Source organism: Giraffa tippelskirchi, chromosome 8 (assembly GCF_054371585.1).
Source record: "Giraffa tippelskirchi isolate mGirTip1 chromosome 8, T2T-mGirTip1v1.2.pri, whole genome shotgun sequence".
Classification (NCBI taxonomy): Eukaryota; Metazoa; Chordata; class Mammalia; order Artiodactyla; family Giraffidae; genus Giraffa; species Giraffa tippelskirchi.
This window is the reverse complement of record NC_137282.1, coordinates 109,558,268-109,579,039: the sequence shown is the minus strand read 5'-3', so window position 1 is coordinate 109,579,039 and position 20,772 is coordinate 109,558,268. Positions and strand designations below refer to the sequence as shown.

Genomic DNA, 20,772 nt, shown 5'->3' with positions numbered 1-20,772 from the left:
GAACAAAGAAGGATGACCCAGGAGTCCTGGACTTCTTATAGTAACTGACATAAAGAGGGCTAAAAGGCATAATTACAACCGCCCTGTTGGTCTCAAGGTAGATAATTATAGTAGTGATGTAAGTGTTGGTCGAGAAGGAGGCCAGGAGATGCAGAGTTCCACAGTCTCTCCTTTTACTCTTTTCAGTGATGGAAAGTGTGTCAGTAAAGGACAGCTTTATCCACATCACTTAGGGCTTATGGTCCCCCTTTCAACTGCAGCAGAAAGGTGGAAGTCAAAGAGGATTTGTCTAACATTAAATACTTAGTTCCCCAATTCCTACCAGCTGATAAACTCCAAGAAGGCAGAAGCTGAATCCTTATTGCCACATTCCCCAAATCCACACAAATGCCTGGCACACAGCAGATGTGGGATATATATGGAAAGAATAAATGAATGGTGTATTGTATCTAAAGGCAACATATCCCTATATTAGCAAGGAAAACATTTTAAATGTGTTCACATAAAAATTACCAAGTGGGACCAGCCACAAAATAGCCTTAATCAAATTAAATTATGCTGATACTAATAGTTTTTAATTGACTATTATATTTTAAGAGTATTAAAGAAAACTATGTTCTGTAAATTTGCACAATTTAAAAACACATAATTAAGGATTTTTAAAAATAAAAGTCATAAAACTATATAGCTAAATGACAAATTCAGAAAACTTAAGTCTTTTCAAGTTATTTTAGTATGTTTAATGACGTAGTTGTTTAAAGAAACAGTTATTATTACCATACAAAATTCATGTTTTATCACCTTGCTAGCATATTCAATAAAAAATATATAGATAATATTCCCAAGCAGTGAGAATCTGCAAACCAGATCAATGCCATTGAGAGCCACTACTTGGCCCACAATGTAGATGACAGAGTACCACTACTTTAAAGTGTAAGGAGTATACGTTTTTAAAAGAGTAATTGATTACTTTTATTCAAATCCAACTAAAAATTTTCTCAATTATTCATATTCTGAAATGTTTCTCGATAATGAATTATTAAATGACTTATTAAAAAATACATACCTTTCTCTTACAAAATCTGCTAGTTCTTTTGTCGATATCTGTCCATGTTTCATATTATGGTAAAGGACATCAAAGCCACTATTTTTTTCCCCCTAAAATTTAAAAAGATTTTAGTTTAACAAAAGAAGAGATCAAAATTACTTAAGCATAACTAACATGCAATTCCAATGTTCAAATGAGCTGTTTTCCTAAAGTTAAGCATTGCTCCTCACTGTATAATTTTAAACTGTATCAAAGGAATATTATACGCTTTGATAAAGTGTACATTATATACACAACACACATATACACACTCTATAATCACTATTAAGGATATATTAATGAAACACATTTGAAATTTTAAAAAATAAATGCTGTGTAATTTAGGACTTTATTTTCTTGGGGTCCAAAATCACTGCAGATGGTGACTGCAGCCACGAAATTAAAAGATGCTTGCTCCTTGGAAGAAAAGCTATGACCAACCTAGACAGCATATTAAAAAGCAGAGACATTACTTTGCCAACAGAGGTCCGCATAGTCAAAGCAATGGTTTTTCCAGTAGTCAGGTATGGATGTGAGAGTTGGACCATAAAAAAACACCTGAGTGCCAAAGAATTGATGCTTCTGAACTGTGGTGTTGGAGAAGACTCTTGAGATTCCCTTGGACTCAAGCCAGTCAATCCTAAAGGAAATCAATCCTGAATATTCACTGGAAGGACTGATGATGAAGCTGAAACTCCAATACTTTTGCCACCTGATGCTGACTCATTAGAAAAGAGCCAGATACTGGGAAAGATTGAAGGCAGGAGAAGGGGACGACAGAGGATGAGATGGTTGGATGGCATCACCGACTCAATGGGAATGAGTTTGAGCAAGCTCCGGGAGTTGGTGATGGACGGGGAAGCCTGGCGTGCTGTAGTGCATGGGGTTGAAAAGAGTTGGACACAACTGAGCGACAGAACTGAACTGAACTGAATTTAGGAACGATAAACATGGACCATTACCAAATCCCATATCAATCCCTTTTACCTGTATTGAGGGATTCCTGATTATTTAACTCAGAGTCTATACTTTAAAATAACTAAATCTTGATTTTTGAGTCAAAACAGCATTTACTAATCACATAAGCACTAAACACCACAAAACACTTTATAATCGCTAATATAAGTCTTTCAGTAAACTTAACTTGAGATATGAGACAGGAGGCAAAATTTTAGTAAAAGAGCAGTAACAGACTATTGGCTGTATGTTAGTCACTCAGTTGTGTCCAACTCTTTGCAACCCCATGACCTCAACTAAAGGAAAATTAACAGAACCAGACTACTATACAACCCTAGAAAATCTTAAAGCCATTTAATCCAATACAAATTTAAATTAGCAAGTAATAACAAAGAAAACATTAGAAATAGAAATTTTATGGGTGAAATGAAAGAATATAAACTAAGTTCAACAACTCTTTTTACAATCAGCAGTTTTAGTTTTTCTTTAGTGATCAAGTCCCTGGGTTGGGAAGACCTCCTGGAGAAGGCAATGGCAACCCGCTCCAGTACTCTTGCCTGGAAAATCCCATGGATGGAGGAGCCTGGTAGGCTACAGTCCATGGGGTCGCAGAGAGTCGGACACGACTGAGCGACTTCACTTCACTTCACTTAGTGATAATAAGAAGAACTAAACATATTTGTTGGGAATAGAAAGCAATGCCAAAAGCAAGTGTTATGCAATCTGAGACTTAGTTTTCCACAGTTCACCAAAAACAGGAAACATATTATAGAAACTTCCGGCTATGTTGAAGTGATTCCTAATAAACCTGTCAGCTAGTATAGCAAGTAATCAGACTGCTACACATAAAAAAAATTAAAATATATGTAATGAGATAATACAAATAATATCCATAGCATTTTGAACATCCATTTCCATTTTATCAAGGATATAAAACTACAGCCTCCTATAAACCTGCTGCTGCTGCTGCTACTGCTAAGTCGCTTCAGTTGTGTCCGACTCTGTGCGACCCCACAGACAGCAGCCCACCAGGGTCCGCCGTCCCTGGGATTCTCCAGGCAAGAACACTGGAGTGGCTTGCCATTTCCTTCTCCAATGCATGAAAGGGAAAAGTGAAAGTGAAGTCGCTCAGTCGTGTCCGACTCTTAGTGACCCCATGGACTGTAGCCTATCAGGCTTCTCCATCCATGGGATTTTCCAGGCAAGAGTACTGGAGTGGGTTGCCATTTCCTTCTCCAGTTCGCCTATAAATCTAAACACATCAATTTTTGCTTCTATAATTTTTCACGTTTAAAATAAATTATGATCTAACTTTAGTTCTTTACTTTCTCTGGGTTTTTCATGCAAATTTATTCCAGCCAGAATAATATTCTCTGAGGCAACCACTATCTCTAGTCTACAGCAAGCAAAAATAACAAAATGAAGATTAGTATATAAAATTACAGACAAAATAATCAAGGACCTGAAATCTCCAAGGGATTTATTCCATTACTTGAATATACTGCAGAAACTACAAATAATTAAACTATCCACCAACTCTCATAATGTAGTCATGAACCCTGAAAAACGAATCTGAAATCTAAAATCATAAAATCCATAGTCTGGAGCTCTCAGTCCCCAAAATTCTTCCCTGACAACTACCAGTTTTCACTGGCACACAATTCTAAGTCGGGTTCCCAATGTGTCTTATGCATATTCATTATGTATATTCAAATTAGAAATAAGCTGGTGCTATGCTGTGTTCAGTCATGTCCAACTCTTTGCAATCTATGGACTATAGACCGCCTGGCTCCTCTGTCCACAGGACTCTCCAGGCAAGAATACTGGAGTGGGTTGTCTTGCTCTCCTTCAGGGGATCTTCCTGACCCAGGAATCGAGCCCATATCTCTGGTGTCTCTTGCATTGCAGGCAGGTTCTTTACCCACTGAGCCACCTGGGAAGCCCACTCATTCATTTGATGCTCTAAAAAATGTAAAAACACCCAATTCTAGGCACTGTTTTCTTAATTTCACAAACCTGTTAACACAAATACTTAATGGATCAGTAACTTTTCTTCAGCAAAACTAAGCAAAAATTTTAATACTTCAAATGGCTCTTTCCACATACACACACACAAACATACATGTATCTTTAAGAAAAATGTTCAAAGGTAAGTACCAAAAAAGAACCCAAGCCTATTATTACCTTACCAAAGATAAGAGATGACAGTGTATTAAGTATACACATGTCTATAAACAGGTGAAAAATACAGTAGGAGACAGAGCACTAGCGCTCAGGTCTAGACACATTTGGCTTCAGTATCTTCACCCGAAAAAAAACTGGAAATTCTGGAGAGATGGGGAAGACTACTCTTGAAACTAGCAATCCTAACTCATAATTCTGTCACCATTTGAGATTAACCAGTTTTCTTAAAACTACAAGTACCTCCATGCAAGTTCTAATTTATCTTTTAACAGCTGCCAATGTTTTTATTCTAATTCAAAGACAAGTAAAATAACAGGAAATATTTCTGAATTACATATCCATTTTATCATCTTAGACCTTGAAGTGGATATGTTATCATTTCCTTTAAATTACTTTTTCTTTTATATTGGGGTATAATTGACTTACAATGTTGTGTTAGTTTCAGGTGTATAGCCAAGTGATTCAGTTACACATACACATATACACATTCTTTTTCAGATTATTTTCCCATATAGGTTATTATAGAATATTGAATAAAATTCCCAGTGCTATACAGTAGGTCCTTGTTGATTACTTTATATGTAGTAGTATGTACATGTTAATCCCAAACTCCTAATTTATCCCCATCCAGCCCTGTTTCCCTTCGGTAATGTTTTTTTTTTCGACACACAAAAAAATTTATCTTAACATATTATGTTAACTCAAGCAAGCAGAGCTTGCTTTTTCTTAGCTAACCACAGTATTTCACTAAAACTGCAAATTTTCATGCCCTTTGTCCTGCAATTCCACAGTTAGAAATCTATACCGCAAAAACACACATACAAAGATAAATGTGGAAAAATATTCACTACAGTACTGTTTATAATTGTGAAAAAACAGAACAACTCAAAAACATCCATTAACATTACTGGTTAAACAAATGATAGCATATCCTACAATGAAATATAGTGTTTTTTAATTGCATTAAAAACTTCCAGTCGAACTTTAAGTATTAATCTCTTAAATCTGCCCAGATATACATAATATCCGTGAGGGAAAAAAAGCATGATGCAATTATTCATAAAAGCCAAAAATAATCTAATGTTGCTGCTGCTACTAAGTCACTTCAGTTGTGTTCATCAATTTGAGACATTTAGGTTGTTCCCAACATCAGATTTCCACTTCAGTACTCTTGCCTGGAAATCTAATGTTGTGAACAACCTAAATGTCTCAAATTGATGAATGGAGAGACAAAATGAGGTAGATTCACACAATGGAATACAAATCAGCAATAAAAAGTAACAAACACTGACATATAAGACCTCATAAACACTTTACTAAGTGAAAGCCAGATTCCGTTTATACAAAATGTATAGAACAGGCAAATCTACAGAGTTGAGGGTAGAAGAGCATTAACTGTTAAGCAGGCATAATCTAATTACTGGGAGGATAAACATGTTCTAAAATTGATAATGGCTGCACCATTCAGTAAAGTTACTAAAAAATCAATGAATTGCACACTTATATTGGGTAGATTTTATGATATATAAAATATGCTCCAATAAAACTTTTTTTAAAAAAAGCAAGGTATAAAACAGTACATGTAGAATTTTATTTTCATTGAAAAAAATAACAGGTTGCACGCATGCACGGTCAGTCACTAAACCGTGTGACTCTTTGCAACCCCATGGACTGTAGGCTGCCAGACTCCTCTGTGCTTGGATTTCCCAGGCATGAATACTGGAGCAAGTTGCCATTTCCTCCTCCAGAGAATCTTCCTGACCCGTGGATTGAACCCAGATCTCCTGCACTGGCAGGCGATTCTTTACCACTGAGCCATCCAGGAAGCCCAACAGGTTGCATATATGCATACAAAGAGAATCTAAACTACTAACAGCAAATTATTTCTGGAAATTGGAATAATGAGCATAGATTAACTTTCTAATAAACAAGTCAAGTCTTTAATACAGAAGTAGTAGAGTTAAAAGCTATGATGGTAAACAGTTTTAAAATGAAATTTTCTCCCAAGTATGTTACAACTGTTGATATAAAATCTTGATTATCAACAGCCACTTTTTTTCTTCTTCTCCTCAAAGTTTTATTCTTTTTTAGTAACAATTTTATTGTGATATAATTCACATGATACAAAATTTTTAAAGTGTACAATGCAAAAAATGTCAGTATATTTACAGTTATAACAGCACTACTGCAATCAATTTGAGAACACCAAAAAGAAATTCAAATCCAAATAGCTAAGTTTTTAAGAGAAGGTATTTACTCATCAGTGATGAGCTTTATTTTCAATTTTTAAAAAATTTATTTATTTATAATTGGAGGATAACTGCTTTACAATATTTTGTTGGTTTCCACCATATTATCAACATGAATCAGCCGTAGGTATACATATGTCCCCTCCATCTGAACATCCCTCCTGCCTCCCACCCCATCCCACCTCTCTAGGCCGCACAGAGCACGGGCTTGAGCTCCATCATACAGCAAATCCCTCTGGCTCTCTATTTCACATACGGTGATGTATATGTTTCCATGCTACTTGTCAATCCATCCCTCCCTCTCCTTCCCTCACTGTGTCTTTTTCATTAGTTTAATCAACACGTAAGAAAATACCTAGGTCCACAAAAAAAAACAGTACACTAATGTACATCAAATGTTCACAACGTTTGTAATGTTTAGAGTAGCATTATTCATAATAACCAAAAGATGGAAACAACCCAAACGTCCATCAACTAACAAATAGATAAGCAATGTGATATACCCATGCACTGGAATATGATTCAGCCACAAAAGAAATGAAATACTGATACATGCTATAGTATTGATGAGCCTTGAAAACATTATGCTAAGAGAAAGAAGCCAGTCACAAAAGACCACATACTATATGATTCCACTCTTATTTAAGGCCAGAAGAGAGATATCTATAGAAACAGAAAGTAGATTAGTGTGTTCCTCGAGGTGGGGTGAGGATGAGATGGGGTGGATAAAAGGTACAGGATTTCTTTTTGAGGTAATTTAAATTTGACTGTGATGATGGCTTGCAAATATCTGTGAACACTACCAAAACAATGAAACTGTATCTCAAATGAAAAACTGTATGGTACACAAAATATACTTCAATAAAGTTGTCAAAAAAACTAAATAATGAAGTGAAGTGAAAGAAGCTCAGTCGTGTTGGACTCTTTGTGACCCCATGGACTGTAGCCAGCCAGGCTCCTCTGTCCATGCAATTCTCCAGGCAAGAACAGTAGAGAGGGTAAGCCAATCCCTTCTCCAGGAGATCTTCCCAACCCAGGAATCAAACCCCAGTCTCCCACATTGCAGGCGCATTCTTTAGGACCTGAACCACCAGGGAAACGCAACTAAGTAATAGTTTATCAATATTAATGATAATCAATTCTAGCAGGGAAATTTTCAGTATTAACTGGCAAGAACAGCTATCAACACAATTGTTGATCCAAGAAGGACAATTACAATGAAGGCTCATACTAAGAGAGGATCTTTTTCTCTGCCAATCTCAAAGCACGCTGCAAAGAGGTAGCATTTTCATAGGAAGTCCCCCTGAATGTGCCCAAGGTAAATAAAATTTTGTCATAATCCAATACAAACAGGTGTAAAAATCTTTTTAATAATTCCTGATATGAAGTGGAAAAAAGTTTCATCATCCTTTAAAGATGGAAGTCCAGAATCATACAGATCCTTTCAGTTCAGTTCAGTTGCTCAGTCGTGTCCGAATCTTTGCGACCCCATGGACCGCAGCACGCCAGGCCTCCCTGTGCATCACCAACTCCCGGAGCTTACTCAAACTCATGTCCACTGAGTCAGTGATGCCATCCAACCATCTCATCCTCTGCTGTCCCCTTCTCCTCCTGCCTTCAATCTTTCCCAGTATCAGGGTCTTTTCAGATGAGTCAGTTCTTCACATCAGGTGGCCAAAGTATTGGAGTTTCAGCTTCAACATCAGTCCTTCCAATGAATATTCAGGACTGATCTCCTTTAGGATGGACTGGCTGGATCTCCTTGCAGTCCAAGGGACTCTCAAGAATCTTCTCCAACACCACAGTTCAAAAGCATCAATTCTTTGGCCCTCAGCTTTCTTTACAGTCCAACTCTCACATCTGTACATGACTACTGGAAAAACCATAGCTTTGACTAGAAGGACCTTTGTTGGAAACGTTATGTCTCTGCTTTTTAATATGCTGTCTGCTGCTGCTGCTGCTAAGTCGCTTCAGTCGTGTCTGACTCTGTGCGACCCCACAGACAGCAGCCCACCAGGCTCCCCCCATCCGTGGGATTCCCCAGGCAAGAACGCTGGAGTGGGTTTCTGTCTAGGTTGGTCATAACTTTCCTTCCAAGGAGTAAGTGCCTTTTAATTTCATGGCTGCAGTCACCATCTGCAGTGATTTTGGAGCCCCCAAAAATAAAGTCTGTCACTGTTTCCCCATCTATTTGCCATGAAGTGATGGGACCAGATACCATGTTCTTAGTTTTCTGAACGTTGAGCTTTAAGCCAACTTTTTCACTCTCCTCTTTCACTTTCATCAAGAGGCTCTTTAGTTCTTCACTTTCTGCCATAAGGGTGGTGTCATCTGCATATCTGAGGTTATTGATATTTCTCCCAGCAATCTTGATTCCAGCTTGTGTTTCTTCCAGCCCAGCGTTTCTCATGACGTACTCTGCATATAACTTAAATAAGCAGGGTGACGATATACAGCCTTGACGTACTCCTTTTCCTATTTGGAACCAGTCTGTTGTTCCATGTCCAGTTCTAACTGTTGCTTCTTGACCTGCATACAGATTTCTTAAGAGGCAGGTCAGGTGGTCTGGTATTCCCATCTCTTTCAGAATTTTCCACAGTTTACTGTGATTCACACAGTCAAAGGCTTTGGCACAGTCAATAAAGCAGAAACAGATGTTTTTCTGGCACTCTCTCCTGCTTTTTTTAACAGACCCTTTAAGAGAAACAAACTCAGCACCTATCATTTCCTCCAAACACGCCAACTGAAGTGAGATTCCTGAAGTTAACAGTTTGATGTGTACCAGCCGAGAGTCCTCCTTTGCATACAAAAACATGCTTTTTAACATAAAAATGAGATCATTTATGCAAGTTTTACATCTAAATCATCAATTTAAGTGAAATTCAGCTGAAAAGACAACTAAGTTATAAGTAAGGCCACCAAGTCAGTAAAAATGTTCAGATTTGTTTCTGGTCTAATACAGCGTCTTGCGGCTTCCCAGGTGGCTCAGATGGTAAAGAATATGCCTGGAATGTAGGAGACCTGGGTTTGATCCCTGGGTCAAGAAGACTGCCTGGAGAAGAGAACGTTAACCTACTCCAGTATTCTTACCTGGAAAACCCATCGACAGAGGAGCCTGGTGGGCTATAGTCGACCGGGTCACAAAGAGTCGGACACGACTGGGCAACTAAGCATACAATATACAGTCTACAAGTGAGATATCCTTGAAATTTCAAGTTAAAAGGTTTAAATAAGTCATCAAAGCTCTTTTGGCAACTCAAAACATTCACTTTTCTGGCTGACCTTATAACTATACACTTAAAATTTTTTTTAATAGTTATAAAATACAATCAAAATACAAAGTATTTCCACCTGAAGAAAAATGTGCACTCCTATTTTAATGAAAATGGAACTGTCAACATATCTGGGTTTTAAAGAGCCATGGAAAGTAATAATGAAAAAGCACAAAAGTGTAAATCCTATAGATTTTAATTGGGCTCTGATACTTCTCCTTCAAAGAACTTTTAAGGGCAACTGTAAATTAAACACTAATATTAAAAACCTGGATATTCTTCACTTTTGGTAAGTCAAAGAACTAGAAAATAGGGAAAAGATTAAGAGTGCATGCTACATAATCAGGCTATTCATTAAAACGTTGATTTTACCTACTTTCCTTTTTAATCAAAAAATTTTTCCGGAAGGAGGAAAGGATCAGGAGGTACTGTCATGTGAACAGCAATATCATGCCTAAAGTTCCTCTCAAGTCTAAACTGCTTCAAAAATGAATAAACATCATTTCCAACCTCTCTACATTCTCCTTTTACTCGAGCTCTTAATGACATTTAATAGGTAACCTAGGACAAATCACTGCAAACATAACATTAATGTGTGTTTGATATCATCTCATTTTATTCTGCCTTCTCTGAAACACATGATGAAACATTAAACTAATTCCGAAGTTTTTTTTTTGCTTTGAAGAATGGCCCCTCTAGTGAGGAATTTTCTAAATATTTTTTATAGGAATTCAACAAATATTCAATGATGGCCCTCCAGGGCCATTTCTTTTTTTGCCTTGAAAACCACTACGAAAAAAGGAATACATGCATACCGCCTTTCTAGGGGTAAACAGGACTTCAACCACAGGTTACAACCCCTAATGCATTAAAATTTCCACACAAGATCACTAAAACTATTACGCAGAGCTCTTGGCAAGATATTGTTAAAGCAGAAAACAGTGATTAAAATGTAGAATAAGCACTGCTCAGCAGTCAGAACAGTAGTTACTCAAACACATCTGTTGACTGGTTGAAAGAAACAAATCTTATTACTTAAAAAGAAAAAATCATTTTCTCACCCCTCAAATATTCCTCCCATATCTTTTAAATTACAACTCAGCTCTTCCAGTTAGTTAAATCCTTAAGCCATATAAAAAATATTTTACAGATACAACAAAAACAGCAGAAGCAAATAGTTTTGAGCTAATTCTCTACTGTTTTATATTTCAAATTTTCTGTAGTATTCTGTAAACAAATTTGGTTTCATTATTTTCAAAATGAAAAATAAAACAATTTCAGGTTTTTCAAAAACTTCTCAATCTATGCTTGGAAAGACACACAAGGCTACCTTCTTAATCTGGCATTTCATTCACACTAATTGGTGATTTAAATCACCAATCCTCATAATTCATGAATGGAAAAAAACAAAAACTGAAAGTAACCTAAATGTCCAAAAGGGGAATGCTAAAAATTAGGTCTTATCTATTTCATGAAACCTATACTGAAAATATTTTCAAAGAATACTTAATCACAAGAAAAATGCTTTGATGTTAGTATCATTTGAAGATATCAAGATACAGAAGTATATAGTAGAACTCGCTAAGAATTTTGTATTTCTAAAGAAAATCATCCATACATGACTACTGGAAAAACCATAGCTTTGACTATATGGACATGTGTAGGCAAAGTAATGTGTCTGTTTTTTAATATGCTGTCTAGGTTTGTCATAGCTTTTCTTCCATGAAGCAAGTGTCTTTTAATTTAATGGCTGCAGTCACCGTCCACAGTGATTTTGAAGCCGAAGAAAATAAAAGTCTCTCTCTGTTTCCATTGTTTCCCCATCTATTTGCCACGAAGTGATGGGACCAGATGCCACAATGTTAGTTTTTTGAATGTTGAGTTTTAAGCCAGCTTTTTCACTCTCCTCTTTCACCTTCATCAAGAGGCTCTTTATTCCTCTTCACTTTCTGCCAAAAGGGTGGTGTCATCTGCATACCTGAGGTTACTGATATTTCTCCCAGCAATCTTGACTCCTGCTTGTGCTTCATCCAGCCAGGCATTTTGCATGATGTCCTCTGCATATAAGTTAAATAAGCAGGGTGACAATATACAGCCTTGATGTAATCCTTTCTCAATTTGGAACCAGTCTGTTGTTCCATGTCTGGTTCTAACTACTGCTTCTTGACCTGCATATAAGTTTCACAGGAGGCATGTAAAGTGGTCTGGTATTCCCATCTCTTCAAGAATTTTCCACAGTTTGGTGTGATCCACACAGTCAAAGGCTTTAAGAGTAGTCAATGAAGCAGATGTTTTTCTGGAATTCTCTTGCTTTTTCTATGATCCAAGGGATGTTGGCAACTTGATCTCTGGTCCCTCTGGCTTTTCTAAATCCAGCTTGAACATCTGGAAGTTCTCAGTTAACATAATGCTGAAGCCTAGTTTAAATGATTTTGAGCATTACTTCACTAGCATGTGAAATGAGTGCAACTGTGCGTTAGTTTGAACATTCTTTGGCATTGCCTTTCTTTGGGATTGGAATGAAAACTGACCTTTTCCAGTCCTGTGGCCACTGCTGAATTTTCCAAATTTGCTGGCGTATTGAGTGTAGCACTTTCACAGCGTCATCTTTTAGGATTTGAAATAGCTCAGCTGGAATTTCATCACCTCCACTAGCTTTGTTTGTAGTGATGCTTCCAAAGGCCCACTTGACTTCACACTCCAGGATGTCTGGCTCTAGGTGAGTGATCACACCATCGTGGTTATCTGCGTGGGTCATTAAAATTCAATGTATTCTTGCCACCTCTTCTAAATGTCTTCTGCTTTTGTTAGGTTCATACCCTTTCGTACTTTACTGTGCCTATCTTTGCATGCAATGTTCCCTTGGTATCATTCTTGAAGAGATCTTTAGTCTTTCCAATTCTATAGTTTTCCTCTATTTCTTTGCATAGTTCACTTAAAACGGCTTTTTTATCTCTCTTTGCTATTCTCTGAAACTCTGCATTCAGATGGACGTATCTTTCCCTTTTCTTCTTTGCCTTTCGCTTCTCTTCTTTTCTCAGCTATTTGTAAGGCCTCCTCAGACAGCCATTTTGCCTTTTTGCATTTCTTTTTCTTGGGGATGATTTTGATCACTGCCTGCTGTACAATGTTACAAACCTCTGTCCACAGTTCTTCAGGCACTCTGTCTACCAGATCTAATCTCTTGAATCTACTTGTTACTTCCACTGTATACTCAGGATTTGATTTAGGTCATACCTGAATGGCCTAGTGTTTTCCCTACATTCGTCAATTTAAGTCTGAATTTTGCAATAAGGAGTTCATGATATGAGCCAGTCACTGGATATTAAGCAACTAGTAACTAACACTTCTTATCTAAGGTCCCAGCAACCACTAATTTGCATTACTTGTATTGTACCTTCCTATCTTTTCCCTCAAGTCAAGCAAACATGCTTGTCATATCTTCCATACATTTTACTCCTGCTATTCCATCACGGAGCATGTGTGATGGAAATGACAGAATTGTGTGCCTCAACTTCATCACACAGTTTACTAATCACTTCTCAGTTTAATCCTCTCTGCCTCTGGCCACTGCTAGCCTCTTTACCAGTAGATACACAGAGGAACCCTGAACAACACAGGTTTGAACTGTGCAGGACCACTTACACATTTCAATAGTAACTACTACAGTACTACTACATGATCAGGGGGTTGTTAAATCCAAGGATGTAGAGCCCCATTATAGAGAACCATGGATAGGAAGCATCAGCTATAATAACTATAAGTTATACCTGATCTTCCAACTGTGCAGAGGTCAGCACTCCTAAACCTCATATTGCTCAAGGGTCAACTATAATTATAGGTCTCCATTACTGCCTGGCTTTTGTTTTTCCTCACATCTCACCAATTTTTGCTTATCCCTATGGACCAGATTTCTACTAAAATTCTTCCAGTTCAAATATCTTAATTTTTCCACACTAGATAAATTTAAAGACAAGTCCTAATTCCCTTTCCTGCGTAATTTTCCTTGCCATTATATTTCTAGAAAGACTTCTCAGTGTGCTTCTGTTAAATTGTTCCACAATTATAAAATCAGGATGGATAATCTGAGAAGATACCCTATGACTCAAAAAATTACTTGCCCTCCTCTCAAAACATACATGTGTGTATGTGTGTATTTGTGTGTGTGTATTTCCAAAGGCTTCCCGGGGGGCTCAGTGGTAAAGAATCCGCCTGCCAAGGCAGGAGACGCGGAGATGTGGGTTCCATCCCCGGGTTGGGAAGATCCCCTGGAGAAGGAAACGGCAACCCACTCCAGTATTCTTGCCTGGGAAATCCCATGGACAGAGGAGTTTGGTGGGCTACAGCCCATGGGGCCACAAAAGAATTGGACACACGACTAAACAACAACAATGTATTTCCAAAGGGCTTATGCTAATCAAAACTGCAGGATGACACAAAGCATACTGTTCTCCCATGCCTTTGTCTAAATAATTTAAGTAGTTCTGAAAGGATTAGAACAATTAAGATTCAGTCTGTAGGGCTGGAAAAGAACCCAGACAGCAAATTTTTATCACTCTGTATCAATTCTCTAAAATCCTTCCCCCAAATTGAACTAAATCAGTAACAATTTCTTAGTAAATGCAGTAAATATAGACTATATTTCTTAGCAAATTTAGTAAAAGGAGAGTAAATCAGTAACAATTTCTCAATTTCAACAATAAAGGCAAAAACAAAAAATAAACCAGCCTTCCACTCCACCTCCCCACCACCAAAAAAACCTAAGGGACTGACAATAAAATTCAGTTCCATCTGAAATAATATCATATAATATCTACCTGACAAGTTTACTTGAACCCAGTTAGATGAACCTGTAGTTTGAATTTTCATAGCCTGTTGCAGTTGAAAATAGTTTGGGCATAGATAACTGACTAACATATAATAACACATTTTAACATATATGCTATTTCTTGTAGATACACAGGTTAGCTCTGGAAAGTCACATAAGAAATTGGTAACAGTGAATTGCCTTTTGGGAAATCTTGGTGGGTGGATAAAAGGAGGGAGATCTTATACTACATTCCCTTTTGCATCTGTTAAATACTAAAACATGTAAATATGTTAATTAACATATATATGCAAATATACAAACGTACATCCTTTAAAAATTTTAGTATATCATCTGATGGGATCAGATCCAACTACAATATTTGTAAATTTCAAGTTAACAGTCTATATTCTGGGTTTCTATGGTCACCTCAACTAATTTTTTAACGATGTATATTTTAAAATTTTCATATGGATAAGTAACCCCAAAGAATGTGTATATATGTATGTGGGGGCGGGTGCCATTAGTCTCTCATGCTGCTGCTGCTGCTGCTAAGTCGCTTCAGTCGCGTCCGACTCTGCGCGACCCCGTAGACAGCAGCCCACCAGGCTCCGCCATCCCTGGGATTCTCCAGGCAAGAACACTGGAGTGGGTTGCCATTTCCTTCTCCAGTGCATGAACAGGAAAAGTGAAAGCGAAGTCGCTCAGTCATGTCTGACTCTTAGCGACCCAAAGGACTACAGCCTACCAGGCTCCTTCGTCCATGGGATTTTCCAGGCAAGAGTACTGGAGTGGGGTGCCATTGCCTTTTCCGGTCTCTCATGTAGGATACTAAATTTAGATTAAACAACCAAGCAAAAACATAATAACGGTTTGCATTCCATAGTCCTATGAATAGCAACTCCAGATTTTTAAAAAAAAAATTTTTATCCTCCCAGTTTATCCATGTAATGACAGATCAAATTTTGGATATACAGTATTATATGCCTTTTACACAGGGTACTGGGGCATCATGTAGAGTTTGGTATTGGTCCCGGAAACAATTCCCCAAGAATACCGAGAATTGTATAACCAGGTGCTCCGAATTTATTTAAAAGTAAAGCACGACAATACCCGTGAAATCAACAGATAAAGGACATGAGACTTAACTAGTTAAGCACTAATAGAAAAGAAAGGGAAGAAAAATTTCAGAACAGGGACTTCTCTGGTGGTCTAGTGGCTAAGACTTTGAGTTCCCAGTGCAGCAGCCTGGGGTTCGGTCCCTGGTCAGGGAACTAGAACCCGAACGCCACAAGTAAAGATCCCATGTGCCAAACTAAGACTGGCTGCAGCCAAAAAAAAAAAAAAAAAGATTCAGAACAAAAATACCCAAGATAATTGTTATTCATTCATTCTTGATATGCTGAATGGAGATCTTTGAAAAAAGTTACCTAAGTAAAAATGTCATTTTATTACAATGTAATGTATGCTAAAAAACACTTGGTGTCTTTGGGAGAATGTTTTATATCTTATATAGATTGGGATCACTATGTAAAATGAGGCCTATTTAAATCATGTTACGTTGTACTCACTTGTTTTTCCCCTTATTACTATGAAATCTACTTCTTAAAAATAAAAAACCTTTTAAATCCTGAATTAAAATAATTTGGGCTTTATAAAAAATATAAATCACCATTTTAATCACTATAATGTAAAGTGGACATCTATAATCTCAAGAATACTAAAAACTAGTACTGGACTCTGAGAAAGAAGCAGCATATGGAGACACTTCTTCACGGTAATATATGTCAGTAACTTTTTTTTTTAAAGTTAAATAATCTTTTGAAGGGCTAACAACTGTTTTTATATACTAAAGGTAACTGTAGATATGTTATCAAAATTATTTTTGCCATCTAATTTTAATAGAAAGAAAAACATTTTCTACTTGATTATCTTTGCAGCACTATACTCTGTGGCAAAAACTGACTTATCAGCAACAAAACACCTGTTGTGTAGGAAGTTTTGTATATATTTTTCTCTTCAAAGGTTAGTACTAAATAAAGGAATTTGTAACATAGCATATAGTTTTAGTTATGAAAAAACTATAAAGAAAAAGGCAGGATGTGTTGCTTTCAAATGAACTTGAAGAGAGCTTGAATGATTCAAATTTTCCTCTAACAAAATGCCACAACAAAAAGATCTGTCTTTTTATATGTAGGGAAAAAAACAATTAATAGCCTGTTTGGTTAGAAACCCAAAGCTTTAAAGGTTCCCATTACCTCACTTTGACAAGTTTTATTTTGTTTTGACAGTGTCACTTTAAACATTAGGGGAGAAATGTGAAATTGAATAGAGAAATAAATTCTCTATTTTAAGAAATTATTCTATAATGATTCAGAAATACGCAAATTTTTAAGTTGTCTAAATAGACAGCTAAGAATTTTGAGAAGTCATTTAATTCTCAGGGTTTCCCAGTTTATTTATCATTCTTTGGAGCTTTTTAAGAGCCAATTTAGCATGTTCAGCCACAACCAGGCTTGGAAGTAAAATAAAATGCAGTCTATTTTAAGAATATGTACACAATATTGTAAGTGAAAGCAAACACTAAACATACACTAAAACATAAACTAGACTTGGGATTCTCTCTAGATTTCAGATATCCAAATTTATTCTCATGCCTCTACTAAGGGGGAAAAACAAGGGGCACACAAAAATCTGCACAAAAATGTTCATAAAACATTATTCATAAAATAGCTAAAAACATCCCCCAAAAGGCTATGTTCAAAATCATGGACAGAAAACAAAACGTAACTTTTAAATGTTAATGTGCAGTTATCAAACTTCAAAAACACAATCATGCATCCAAAAAAAACAAAAACAAAAACACAAAACACTCTAAGAACACCAAATTTTAAACAAACAATCCTCATAGAAGTTTCACAAATTGCCTACGTAAAACCTAAAGTCTAAAACCAATAGGCTATATCGAAAATCAAGGGACCCAGAAGAGCCAAAATAATGCTGAAAAAGAAAAATGAAGTTGGAGCACTCGCACTTCCACATTTCAAACTTACTAGAAAGCTACAGTAATCAAAACAGTGCGGTACTAACATAAGGATAGAGATACCAATGAAAATCCAGAAGTAAAACTCATATATCTATTGTTAACTGATTTTTAACAAGAGTGCCAAAACTATCCAATGGAAAAAGAATAGCCTTTCAAACAAATAATGCTGGGACAACTAAACCCACATGCAAAGAATAAATGTGTACCTCTTCCCAGCACTGTACACAAACACTAACTTCAAATGGATCACAGGCCTAAACCTAAGAACTAAAACATCATATAAAACCCACAGAAATAACACAGAGGTAAACCTCTGTGACCCTGGGTTAGGAAAGACTTCTTAGATGTGACAACAAAAGCATAACAGATAACAGAAAAATTAGACAAATTCGACTTCATCAAAATTAAAAAACTTACACGCTTCAAAGGACACCATCAAGAGAGTGAAAAAGACAACCCAAAGAATGGGAGATAATACTTACAGAATCATGTTATCTGCAAACCAAAACTACAATGAGGTATTACTTCACACCCATCCACTACAATAAAAGACAGATAACAACAAGTGTAGTCCAGCATGTGAAAAAACTGGAACCCTCAGACATTGTTAGTGGGATTGTAAAATGGTGCAACTACTTTGGAAAATGTTTGGCTGCTCCTCAAAATGTTCAACAGAGTTACCATATGACCCAGCAATTCAACTCCCAAATGAAATGAAGACATGTGCCCACATAAAAACTTGTACAAAAATGTTCACAGCAGCATTATTCATAACAGCCAAAAAGCACAACCAAACAAATCTCTACCACTGATGAATGGTTAAATACAATATGATATACACACACACACACCCACAACATTATTTGACCATAAAATAGAATTAACTACTGTTGCATGCTACAGCCTGGGTGAACCCGAAACATGCTGATGAAAGAAGTTAGTCATAAAGGACCATGTGTATGAACCCATTTATATGATTATGCCCAGAGTAGACAAATCTACATGGTAAGGAAAGATGACTGCTAATAAACACTGGTATCCTTCCTTAGATGAAGAAATTGTTCTAAAAGCGTGGTTGACGTCTGCACAGCTCTATGAACATACGAAAAACCCTGAATTGTTCATTTAAATGGGTTGTATGGCAGCAGCAGCAGCAAAATGTGGTTGACGTCTGCACAGCTCTATGAACATACGAAAAATTCTTGAATTGTTAAATGAGTTGTATGACGGGTGAACTGTACCTCAATAAAGCTGTTAAAAAAAAAAAAGCTGACGTCTATTATTTGTGTCGCTTGTGGAAAACAAGGAACATTCAAGACAAATAACTACGAACTGATTTGATTACTAAGCAAATCTGTGGGTGAAACAATTAGGAATTAAGAATTTAATACATTCCTTATTCAGTTTATGCGTACCACGTTAAATATTTCTACATCTTAACTAAAATGGAATTGTACCTCTTACAACTGTCAAGCCATAAAATGGGATTCCTGAGACACCTGAGTACACATGCTCCTTTCCCGTACACGGCTGAACTCTACTCCTCAATACAACAAACAATAACTGCGGAAAAACACTCCACAGGGAGACTGGGAAGTCATTCTCAGAGAACCACCGAAAACCAATACTGAATTTAGAGGAGCGGTGTGTAAAGAATGAGGAAGGCGAAGGAGCCCAGGGAACAAGGGAAGTATGGGTGCATTCAAGCCCAAGGAATCCAGTTACACTAAATTCAACTTCTGTACGCTTTGTGAACAGGCCCAGAGGCAAAGACCAACGAGTCGAGCTGCGAGGCCGAGAGGAAGTGCTGATCCAGTCCAAGTCCGCACGGGAATTCGTGGGGAAATGGTGGGGGGCCGAAGGGCTAACTAAGATGGGGGCCTGCGGGGCGGGAAGGAGGCGAGCCTCCCCGCCCGGCTCCGGGCCGCACTCGCCGGCAGCGCGCAGCTGGGGTGGCCGCGCCGCGGGCCCGTCGTCCGCGTCCGAAGCGCGGAGCGCGCCCGGCGCCGGGAGGCTCCGGCGGGGCCGGCTCCCGGCTCCCGCCCCATCCGGCGCTTTGTCCCCGCGCGGGCGGCGGGCGGAGGGCGGCCCCTCGGCGTCCCCGCCGCGGGCTGAGGGGCCGCGCTGACAGCCCCCGCCCCCCGCCCGCGCGGCGAGCCCGCGAGTTGGCGCGGCCGACGACCCGTCACCCGACGGGCTCCGTCCAGGCGGGACGCGGCAGGCGGAGGTCCGAGGACGCCGGCCCTGCCCGCGGAGCCGCCGCCGCCACCCGAAGCGCACCCAGGCCGAGGTCAGGCTGAGAAACTCTCGGCCTCCGAAACCCACAGCATGTCCAACATCCTTCTCTTACCCAAAAATTCTCAACGAAATGCGCCATGACCATCGTGCCGCTGCCGACGCCGCGCCGGGTTCTGCGTCCGCGCCCTCCCGCCGCTCCGTAAACACGGGCCCGGCCCCCACGGCGCCCCCGCCTTTCGCTGCGGCCGCCGCCTTCTTCCCGGAGACCTGCCCGCACCCTCCAGGGCGCATGCGCCACCTAGCGGCCGCCGCCGCGGGGCGAACCCGCAAACGCCCAGGCTGGGTTGCGCATGCGCCCTAGGCCCCTATTCCCGGGTTTTCCGTCCTCTTCCTCTCTAACCCCGCGCTGGCGTGTTGGAGAATGAGTCTTCTTTTTGGAATGGTGGAGAACCGGGTCTCGGAGCATCACCCGGGAGACTGCCCGCACCCTTCGCTGTGCAATGGGTACTGGCATAGGGACGGAGCGAAGAGAAGGGCCGGCCAGAAACAGTGGAACCCACCGCCAGGCTGCCTTCTCTCTCCCTCAGAAGACTCGCTTCCTGAGCTTTCGAGCATCTCGGAGGGACCCAAGTTGGGGCCAACTGGGATGGGGGAAACGTGGCCTCTAGCCAACCGGAGGAGACTCTGAGAAATGGCCAACAGGGTGCCTTTCCTTGATAGGGAATTAAGAACCAAAACAAAACTTTCCGAAGCCGGAAAAGGAGGAAACGCCCTGGAGCCAGAGAGCTGCCCGAGACCCAGGCTCCAAGTCCGAGGCCGCTGACCTCCAGCATGCCCGGAGCAAACCGGCGTGGACCGCCGACTGCAAGAACGTGACCCGAAACCGACGATTTTTCCTAACTCAGCCAGTTTTGTCTCTCTCTTTTTTTGTT

General features: G+C 39.0%; 1 protein-coding gene across 1 annotated transcript in view; it reads right to left on the bottom strand.

Moving 5' to 3' along the window:
• Positions 1-20,115, bottom strand: part of FCHO2 (FCH and mu domain containing endocytic adaptor 2) — a 121,728-nt gene extending 101,613 nt beyond the window's left edge. The window contains exons 1-2 of the mRNA XM_081518548.1: positions 19,953-20,115; positions 1,067-1,158 (exon numbers count right to left, since the gene is read on the bottom strand). Coding sequence (XP_081374674.1) covers positions 1,067-1,158; positions 19,953-19,985 — 125 coding nt within the window. The 5' untranslated portion in view covers positions 19,986-20,115. The remainder of the gene's footprint in view (positions 1-1,066; positions 1,159-19,952) is intronic.
• Positions 20,116-20,772: the final 657 nt, after the last annotated feature.